This window comes from Otolemur garnettii, unplaced genomic scaffold (genome assembly GCF_000181295.1).
Source record: "Otolemur garnettii isolate 467f Iridium unplaced genomic scaffold, OtoGar3 scaffold00067, whole genome shotgun sequence".
Taxonomy (NCBI): Eukaryota; Metazoa; Chordata; class Mammalia; order Primates; family Galagidae; genus Otolemur; species Otolemur garnettii.
Genome location: NW_003852462.1, coordinates 9,207,824 through 9,217,574, shown reverse-complemented (window position 1 = coordinate 9,217,574; position 9,751 = coordinate 9,207,824). Strand labels below are relative to the sequence as shown.

Here is a 9,751-nt window from a genome sequence, read left to right as displayed (position 1 = left end):
AGGGAAGACACCTGGGTGAATAAGGAAGGAACTGGAGTTTAGATGCTACAGCCTCCCTGGCGTAGGAGGCCAGAGGCCAGCAGGTGTCCTGGGAAAAGAATGACACAGGCTCCCAAACTTAGAATCATGTAATTTGTCTGCAGTGTTTAAACACACACACACCCCCCCATGAGCCACATGCACGGAAGGCCAAGGCTTTCCACTGCCATTTCTGGGAAGAAGCAGGGGGTTTTTGTTGTTGTTTTTGAGTCTCACTATGTCACCCTCAGTGGAGTGCTGTAGTGTCACAGCTCACAGCAACCTCAAGCTTTTGGGCTTAAGCGATTCTCTTGCCTCAGCCTCACAAGTAGCTGGGACCACAGGCGCCCACCACAACACCTGGTTATATTTTTTTTTTTTTTTTTTTTTTTTGAGTTTTGGCCGGGGCTGGGTTTAAACCCGCCACCTCTGGCATATGGGGCCAGTGCCCTACTCCTTTGAGCCACCGGCGCTGCCTGGCAGTTATATTCTTATTGCAGTTGTCATTGTTATTTAGCTGGCCAAGCTTAAACCCGCCAGCCTCAGTGTATGTGGCAGGCACCATAACCACTGTGCCACGGGCCCCAAGCCTGAAGAGGCAGTTTTGCATAAGGCCTAAGCGTGCACACACGTGGACTCCTGTCCAGAGTGAGGACGGCGCCTGAGTTCTTCTGTCAGGTGAGCCATCCTCATTCCCAAGCCACTCACCAGTTCTGCCCAAACTCATTAAAAGACTGGAGGGCCTGCAGGGGTGTCCAACCTTTTCTTTTTCTTTCCTGCCACACATTGGAAGAAGAGTGGTCTTGGACCACACATCAAATACACAAACACTAATGGAAACTGATGAGTCAAAGAAAGATTTATGCATAATTTTCATGATCTCTGACACCACAGAGAAGCACAGCAGGCTTCAGATAATCCACACGGGGCCTGCGGGCCCTAGGTTGGACACCCCTGGTAGAGGTAGAGGGAGATGGTACCCTGTGAATTCCCCTCCTCTGAGCCCACGGGGCCAGTGCACGCCTCCCCCTGCCCAGGCACCAAGGAGTAAGCTGGACTCCTTCCTCGCTGCCAGCTCCGCAGTGCCACCCTCCTCACAACCACAATCAGCCACGCTGTGGAATTTTCAAGATGGACTTCATACTTAGGTCCATTTTTCCCATTGGACCAGACACTCATGGAGGTACCTACCAAGTTACAAGAACTTGAGGGAGCCACGTTACCGCTCTGGGCCTGCTTCAAAACAGGGGTGGGGGCAGGTGTGGAACATATAGTCTCTTAAGTCAGAATCTGCCCTCTGTACACACACGGCACAGCGATAGCATCAGAGAGCTTTAATTGTGGGATGAAAATGACAGGAAGCCGTGGGTTTGGAGGAGAGGAGGGTACTATAGATTATAAACCATGATGCTAGGGGCCCCGCTGGCGGGAGGGTTCAGTCTTATGAGTTTATCTTCAGCTGCTGGCTGTCTGGCAGGTCCAGTGATGCTGTGGGTCTCCAGTTGGTTCTGCCTGAGCTGCTGATCTGATGGCAGCTCTCAGAAGCTTGGGACAGGGTGCAGGTGATGGGGAGGAACCGGGATCGCATGCTCCCGCTGGGACATGGCCCATAGCGGTGGTCTGGGGTAGGACAGAGTGTAAGTGCTCTCCCGGGGGCTAGTGCTGGATGCGTGCCATCTCTGCTTCAGCTGCTCATAGAGTCCGTAATTTGTAGGGGGTGCTGCAGAAGAAACCAGGGTTGGGATGAACAAGGCCGAGGGCAGCAGATTCACCCCAACTGGCCCCAGGAATGGGTGGTGGGGGACCTGCTCTATCAGGGGCCAAGCCTGGCAAAGCACCAAAAGAAAGAGATGGGTCTCAGGAGAGCAGGGTGGCCTGGGCAGTCCCTAGGAATCTCAGGGCGGGGCCTGCTCCCTGAGCACTCAAGAAAGACCAGGCGCCAATACAGAGGTCTGGGAGAAGCCAGCCCCACGGTGTGGCTGAGTACTGCACCGCCACATCCTGGGTAATTGTCCCTCCCCAGTAGGAAAGAAGCAGTGTGGTCTGTGAGAGTGATGTCCAGGAGAGACCCACTCAAAAGTAACACAGTGAAGCCAGATGTGGTGGCTCGCTCGCGTCCGTAATCCTAGTATTCTAGGAGGCCGAGGAGGGTGAATTGCTTAAGCTAGGATATCTGAGACCAGTTTGAGCAAGATAGAGACCTCATCTCTACTAAAAATCGAAAAAAATACTAGCTAGGCGTTGTAGAGGGCATCTGCTGCTCCAGCTACCAGGGAGGCTGAGGCAAGAGGATTGCTTGAGCCCAAGAGTTTGAGGTTGCTGTGATCTATACAACCCCACGGCACTCTACCCAGGGCTACTGTGTGAGACTCTGTCTCAAAAAAAATAAGGCGGTAACCAGCAGATCATCCTCTGACCTTTTTCCCTTTGCATCAAAAGTAGGACTGCAAAGAGATGGCGTGGCTTTGTGTCCTCCTTAGCATCAGGGTGGCTCAAAATGTAAATCAGAGACACTCTGATTTCAAAGCAAGACACTCTCCTGCAAAATTCCCTCCCAGGTCTTGGAGTTGGGGGAAGGACAAAATCCACCCCTCCCCTTGTTGGCCCCAATAAGCCCCCATGTGGTTCTCCTCCATTCCTGCTTCTTCCTGGGACTGCTCTTCCCCCCAATCCCTCCATGGCTCCCTCCTTCTCAGCTCAACTATCCCTTCAAGCAAGAGGGATCCCATATCAGTCCTAGGAGGGATTTGTGAACTAAAGGGGGCTCACAAACACCCCGCCTCGCCTTCTGCCTCTTACTCTTTCCGTAGCACGTCTCCCTGTCTGAAATTATCTTATTCACTCAATTGCGAGTTCTCTAGTTCTGTAATTCATTAATGGGGTCTTAACTGTCTCTCTGCTGGGATGTCAACTTCCCAAGAGCAGAAATTCCACAGTGATTGTCATTGCTGTGTCCCCAGGGGCTATGACATGAATGTGGCCTGGGAAATACTCTGTCGCTACTTATGGAGTGAACAGGAGGGTACAGCAAGGTTGCTCCCTGACACCTGTGCTCCAGGTAAACACGCCACCACAGTGCACAGGTGAGGACATAATTACATGGCCAAGGTTAACCTGTGTCGAGGGGAGAAGGCAGGCGGCAGTCCTGAAGGGGAAACAGGACCATCCCCTGTAATTTCATCCTGCTGCTCTCCTGCAGCCGGTCACAGCTGTGGCTCCCTCTGCATGAAGCAGGCATGTTTGTGGACACTTCACAGACCAATGCACAGGAAAACCCTGAATTATACCAAGAAGGGGGAAGTCGGCCTTTTCCGGTAACCACAGCAACTTGTTCCTGCTCCAGGTGCGGAGGGGAGGCAGGCCCGGGTTGTAGTTATGCCGGTTGTAATGGTCGTCATACGTGCTGATCAGATGGCGGTACGAGGGCTCCTGGTGGTGGGTGATCAGGTGTTTGTAGGGAAGCCCCTGGGAGGACAGACACAGTGGGTACGTTACCAGTGGTTGCAGATGGAAGTCAGGAGCTGCTGCCATGAGGGTGGAGGGGGGCCTCCTTGGGCTGGCACTTTGTCCCACCCGGATGCAGCCCGCTTTCGAGCCAGCTGCATTCAGTTCTCTGTATGACTGGCTCCCAGATTCTGCCAAGTCAATTCATCCTAGAATGAGCTATGGTGCCACACTAAAATTAAAGTCAAGACACCCCGCTGAATGAGAAGAGTGAGAGCCACCTCACTGCGCGCTCTTGGGATCTGAAATTACACCCCGATCTGTCTCAGGTCTCGCCCATTGAAGAGCCTATTTCCAAGGAAGTGAAGGTCGGCGTGCCCCAGCCTGGTGTGTGCGACTTATATTTCAATCAGCTACCGTGGGAAGAACCGGAGAATGCTCCATAAATTGCCTTCTCCTGCGAAGGATTTACAGCCCCCTCAGCTGGAAACTGGGGGTGTGATCTCTTTGGTGGGGAGTTATTTACTCCTTACTCTGGGATGTTTGCCTGAATCGGTGCTTTTCCTAAGAAAATCCCCTTGGGCCTGGAAGGGAATCCTGGGGAACCGCGCTGATTTACAAGGGAGGAGAATGCTGCATCCGCACTCGTTCCCTTGTCGGGAGGCAGGGAGGTCTGCGTCTGCCGTGTCTGGGGAAGCTGGCTGCACCCAGTATTTCAAGTGGTGGTTCCATAAATAAGTCAGATCACAATGCCGGAGGGAGACAAGGGGGGTGGGCACACACATTAAGCAGGGTTCCCAAGATCTGCGTCACCAGGGACCCCAGAGGGTATTTCCAGGGCTGAGGAGGCATCACGTCAGGGAAAGGAGAGAGGCCACGAAGGAGTTTCTTGCTGTTTCTCATGATTTGGACGCAGCCTTGTTACCTCGATTGTGTACTGGGGATGTGTCTCTAATTAGGCATGGGAAAGTCCTGGACATGGAGACACTGCCTTTGAAAGAAGAGTTTCTTACTTACAGTCCCCAGGAGGAGGGGGCATGCCGTGCCCTGCTGGGACACGTGGGGGGCAGGAGCAGGGCCCCAGAGCCTTTGTTGTGGTTTCTGAGGGCACAGATGGGCGAGGCAGGGCGGGCATACTGGAGAAGGCCTGGGACTGGACAGCTGGAATCAATTCAGTGGGCTCTGGGCTATGGGGTAGTCGCCAGTTGTCCAGGTCTTGGCCCTGGGGGGATTTCAGGCAGGGGAAATATTGGCGTGGTGCATGAGAGTTAGAGAAATGAGGTGTCTGGGATATGAGCTTGGGAGTAGTTTTTGCCTAAGAAGGAAGAGTAAGGTGGGAGGCAGAGATGGACCAGGAAGCCATCCTGGAGTGAGGAGCGCAGAATGAAACAGGCAATTGCTGACCGAGCCGAAGCAACGGCCTGGAAGCAGGGCTGCGTCAGTCCGGGCCCCAGCACACCATAGGCCATTTGAACAGAATCTTTAAAAACAAATGTTCGATCGTTTGGTCCTTCCCTGATCTGCAGAGCAGAGACATGCTGGGTCCCTCACCACTAGCCAGGAGTCTTGGAAAAGGAATGCACCGCCTCCATCAGCAGCTGAATGATCTCTTGGGTCTCTTTAAGCTCGAAAATGCTCTAATTCGGACAGACATCAGCCATCTTGCTCTGTGCCTGCCGGCTCCCGCCCAGAGTTTAAGCTGGGGTGTAGGGTCTGGTGGGGAGGGGGTGTGCAGACATAAATTGCTTCTGAGAGCAGCAGGCTAGCAAAAGAAGCAGCTCAAGGGAACTCCCAGCGTGGGGTGGGGACAGAACACAGCTGTACACCTGGCAGGAGAGCACCTGCAGGCTGGGCCTCCCCCGGAGCGCAGCTGGCGGGTACCCACAAGGGTTGATGGAGGAAAGGGCTCTCCCTGTTGTTTCTGGAAGGGCCAGGATCTCAGAGCCTCTGGCATACTAACTTAATCAACATCTTGAATGCCCTCCTTGGTGTAGGGGAGGCATTGCAGTGCCCGGCTCCCTGCTCTGAACACCTGGACCACAGTGCCGTGCACAAACAAGTCCCTGATGGATAGAATGACCCCGGGCTCTTCATACAAAAGAATAGGGAGCTGGTGCACCAGTGACTCAAAACCCCGGTGGTCCAAACATCACCACTACCTGTGCTGTGGCGTGGGAGTCCCTTACATCATTCCTCTCTATATTTACTTTCATTCAATATTCATCTTCTTATTTTTGCTTCTGTCATTCGTAGCCTATATTCTGTTTTTTGGGGGGTTTTTTTGAGACAGAGTCTCACCTTGTCACCCTTGGTAGAGTGCTGTGTCATCACAGCTCACAGCAACCTGCAACTCCTAGCTTAGGTAAATCTCCTGCCTCAGCCTCCCAAGTAGCTGGGACTACAGGTGCTCGCCACAAAGCCAGGCTATTTTTTTTCCAGTTTTTGGCTGGGGCTGAGTTTGAATCTGCCACCTCCGGCATATGGGGCCAGCGCTCTACTCCTCTGAGCCACGGGCACCGCCCTCCGGCTATTTTTTTCTTGCAGTTCGGCTGGGGCTGGGTTTGAACCCGACACCCTCTGTATATGGGGCTGGCACCCATCCCACTGAGCCACAGGCGCCGCCCACTTCTCTCCTTCTTTACCTGTGAATACCAGTGTGATCCAGGAGCTGGGATGTAGATTGGGAGAAATGTTACCAGCTTGAGATTAAACAGATCATCAACTCACACAAGTAACTATGGGTCTCCGCAGCCCTGGGGCTGGGAGGATATTAGCGACAGTACCAGTTTTCCCCACAGGGTAGCAGGCTTAGAAGCCGGCCAGTGTGTCTCCTGAGCTTTGGGAGGGAGAGTCCTGTGTGTTGTCCATCGTTCCCTTTTTCTTTCTTTCTTCTTTTTTTTTTTTTAGAGACAGAGTCTCACTTTTTCGCCCTAGATAGAGTGCTGTGGTGTCACAGCTCACAGCAACCTCCAGCTCTTGGGCTTAGGCAATTCTCTTGCCTAAGCCTCCCAAGTCGCTGGGACTACAGGCACCTGCCACAACGCCCGGCTATTTTTTTTTTTTTTGTAGCATTTTGGCTGGGGCCAGGTTTGAACCCCCCACCTTTGATATCTGATGCCAGTGCCCTACTCACTGAGCCACAGGCGCCGCCCCACTGTTCCCTTTTACCTCGATTTTCTTCTTCCCGTACCACCTGGACACCTGGTCCGGCCTGCAGCCTGGGAAGGGGATGTAATCTCTTCTGTAAATGGACTGGGGTATCTCAGTGACTCCAGCAAACTGAAAAAGACCGAATATCCAGGAGAACCTCAAGCTGCTGCTTCTCAAACTTCTGCTGGGCCCCCCAACTTCCTGAGCCATAGGAAGATTGGCACAGAAAGGGTAAACACAGCCCCCAAGATTCCCTGCAGGACACAAGAAGGGTGCGTGCTCGGGGCTGGCAGCTCTCCCAACAGCAACCCTGGGGAGAGCTGCCATCGGCCACAGGGCCCTTCTCATGAGCCCCACCTGCTACCTTCCTCCACTTCTCTCTCTCTTCTCCCCACTCCTACCTGTGTTCTCCCCTTCTTTTTCTTCTTTGTTTTTCACTTTTCCCAAGTCCACTCTCTCCTTTTTTTTTTTTTTCCAAGACAGAGTCTCACTATGTCACCTTCAGTAGAGCGCTGTGGCGTCACAGCTCACAGCAACATCAAACTCTTGGGCTTAAGCAATTCCCTTGCCTCAGCCTCCTGAGTAGCTGGGACTACAGGTGCCCACCACAACGCCCAGCTATTTTTTGGTTGCAGTTTAGCGGGGGCCGGGTTTGAACCCGCCACCCTTGGTATGTGAGGCCAGCGCCCTACTCACTGAGCCACAGGTGCCGCCCATGATTTATGATTTTTGATTGAATAAAGAGACCTATGGGGGAATGGCTGGGGCTGCACTTGGCTAACTACACTTGAGATGCTGCTGGCTTAGTGTCTGCCTCTCACAGGCTCCCGTCGGTTACTGTTTGCTGTGGGCTTTTCATATATGGTCTTTATTGTGCCAAAGTACTTTTCTTGCTTTCCTAGTTTGTTGTAAATCTTTATTATGAAAAGGAGTTGAATTTTGTCAAAAGCCTCTTCTTTTTCTTTCTGAGACAGAGTCTCACTTTGTCGCCCTTGGTAGAGTGCCGTGTCGTCCTAGCCCACAGCAACCTCCAACTCTTGGGCTCAAATAATCCCCTTGCCTCAGCCTCCCAAGAAGCTGGGACGACAGGTGCCAGCCACGATGCCCACTATGTTTAGAGACGGGGTCTCGCTCTTGTTCAGGCTGGTCTGGGACTCCTGAGCTCAGGCAATCCACCCACCTGGGCCTCCCAGAGGGCTAGGATTACAGGTATGAGCCACCAGGCCCAGTGAACTGTGCCACTTTTACCCAGCTGAGCTCCAAGGTAAATGAAACAGACACCAACCCTCGGGCAGCCCCGGCCAAATTTGGATATGGCTCTGCTCCGCCCTGGATCTAAGGGAGGGATAGGAGCTGGGCCCCTACTTCCCTTGGTGCTGTAGTCTGTGCTCAGGGGGCACAGAGGAGGGTGGGGAGAGGGCAAGTGAAGACACCACGGAATTTTCTTTTTCTTTTTTGGCCATTTTTGGCCAGGGCCGGGTTTGAACCCACCACCTCCAGTATATGGGGCCAGTGCCCTACTCCTTTGAGCCACAGGTGCTGCCCACACCATGGGATTTTCTTTTCTTTTCTTTTATTTTTTTGAGACAGAGCCTCAAGCTATCCCCCTGGGTAGGGCGCTCTGGCATCACAGCTCACGGCAACCTCCAACTCCTGGGCTCAAGTGAGTCTCCTGCCTCCGCCTCCCAAGTACCTGGGACCACAGGCGCCTGCCACAACACCTGGCTATTTTTTGGTTGCAGTGTCATTGTTGTTTGGCGGGCCCAGGTTGGATTCGAACCCGCCACCTTAGGTGTACGTGGCTGGCGCCTTAGCCGCTTGAGCCACAGGCACCGAGCCCACACCACGGGATTTTCTATCATGTCGAATGTGTCTTTTCCTTGACTGGGCATTTGACTGTGGACGTTTGCCTGCTTTATGGAGCCCCTGTGACATTTTAGCCAGTTGTTTCACGTTTCTACGGAGAATGAGGACCTGGGTTTCATAGTCCACCACCTTGCCGGCTCACTGCAGCTCCACTCTCTTTACACAATCTCCTCTAGGGGTGAGCCCAGCCCATGATATTCCTGAATACTGCATCGCCCACGGGCACCCAAAGGTGTTGCTCAACCAGGCCTTCTCCCTCGCTCACACGGTCCCCAAACAGGCCAGGACCACAGGCCACAGGTGTGGTGATGGCGAATGTTTTCTATAAAAACAGCCTTATCTGATGCTCAGACGTCACCACTCTTCCCTTCAATTCCCCTCCATTCTGCCTCACCCTCTTTTCCTTGCCCGTTTCCCAAGAACACACGAAGAGGTCTAGATTCCTCTGCCTCAGTCTTGTCGGTCACCAATAAAGATATTCAGTTTCCAGTAGCCCATCCGGGCACAGAATTTTCCAAAAGTCTTTAAAGCACAGTGGAAAACCAAAAGCCTATTGGTTGTGTCTGAAAGCAAAACTTGAAACGCACAGATTGCGGAAGCAGTGCCAGAGAGCAGCAGCATATCCCTGGACACGAATTCGGGAAGCGTCCCTCCTGCCTCCACAGGTGCCACATTCTGGGCAGGGCCAGGCCAAGGACAGCGGATGTTCTTCGCACTAGAGACAGGAAATATCCAGATGCCCAGAAACACTCCACTGAGATTATTTCTAGAGGCACAGTTATATTGACGCCCCCACTATGGTGTTTTCAAGATATAATGGGGACTGCGATGATTGCTTGAATGTCACTCCCCCGTGCGCAAAGACCCTAATGGCGTTCTCAAGATACAGCCATCTGCTGCCCTCTCCCGTCAGTCCTCCCACGGAGGCCTCTGCCCACCCGCCCTCCCCTCCTTACCTTCCTCCTCTCTTCCACCCAATTTCCAGTGAGCACTTTGGTTGAGTAACTGCTCTCAATCTTCCAGCCTGGCGTAGAGAGTGATTCTGGATTTATTGCCTTCAAAAGCATGGTAGGGAGTTACCCCAAGTTTCTTTGACTTGATATGGTTTGGGGGGAGAGGAGTTAGAAAGTGGCTGAGTTTGGGGTGCCCTTTTGTCTTCCCAGCTGCTCTCCTGAGTTAGTAGCGGATGACACCCCAATGATTTCAGGGAATCGAACAGCCGGAGAGTCCACTTTCAGCCTCCAGAGAGAGGCCCGTGATCCTGGACTCTCTA

The 9,751-nt window shown here is 53.0% G+C and overlaps 1 protein-coding gene across 2 annotated transcripts; it reads right to left on the bottom strand.

The window, feature by feature from the left end:
- Positions 1-1,556: 1,556 nt before the first annotated feature.
- On the bottom strand, positions 1,557-9,545 carry CUNH1orf158 (chromosome unknown C1orf158 homolog). 2 transcript variants are annotated; one of them, XM_003793351.1, is made up of 4 exons: positions 9,435-9,545; positions 6,631-6,741; positions 3,306-3,483; positions 1,557-1,738 (listed from the first exon to the last, which is right to left on the bottom strand). In XM_003793351.1, exons 1-4 carry the CDS (start codon positions 9,543-9,545, stop codon positions 1,557-1,559), a joined length of 582 nt encoding a protein of 193 aa, XP_003793399.1. The 2 variants fall into 2 exon arrangements, with proteins under 2 accessions (XP_003793399.1, XP_023370902.1); XM_023515134.1 differs by lacking the exon at positions 6,631-6,741.
- Positions 9,546-9,751: the final 206 nt, after the last annotated feature.

What these genes read in the sequence shown, in the direction of transcription:
- CUNH1orf158 (XM_003793351.1), bottom strand. Translation starts at nt 9,545, where the DNA reads ATGCTTTTGAAGGCAATAAATCCAGAATCACTCTCTACGCCAGGCTGG. An exon ending in GGGTGGAAGAGAGGAGGAAG is followed by an intron (nt 6,742 to 9,434) that starts GTAAGGAGGGGA and finishes GGTCTTTTTCAG; the next exon opens with TTTGCTGGAGTCACTGAGAT. An exon ending in GGCCGACTTCCCCCTTCTTG is followed by an intron (nt 1,739 to 3,305) that starts GTATAATTCAGG and finishes TTTCTTCTGCAG; the next exon opens with CACCCCCTACAAATTACGGA.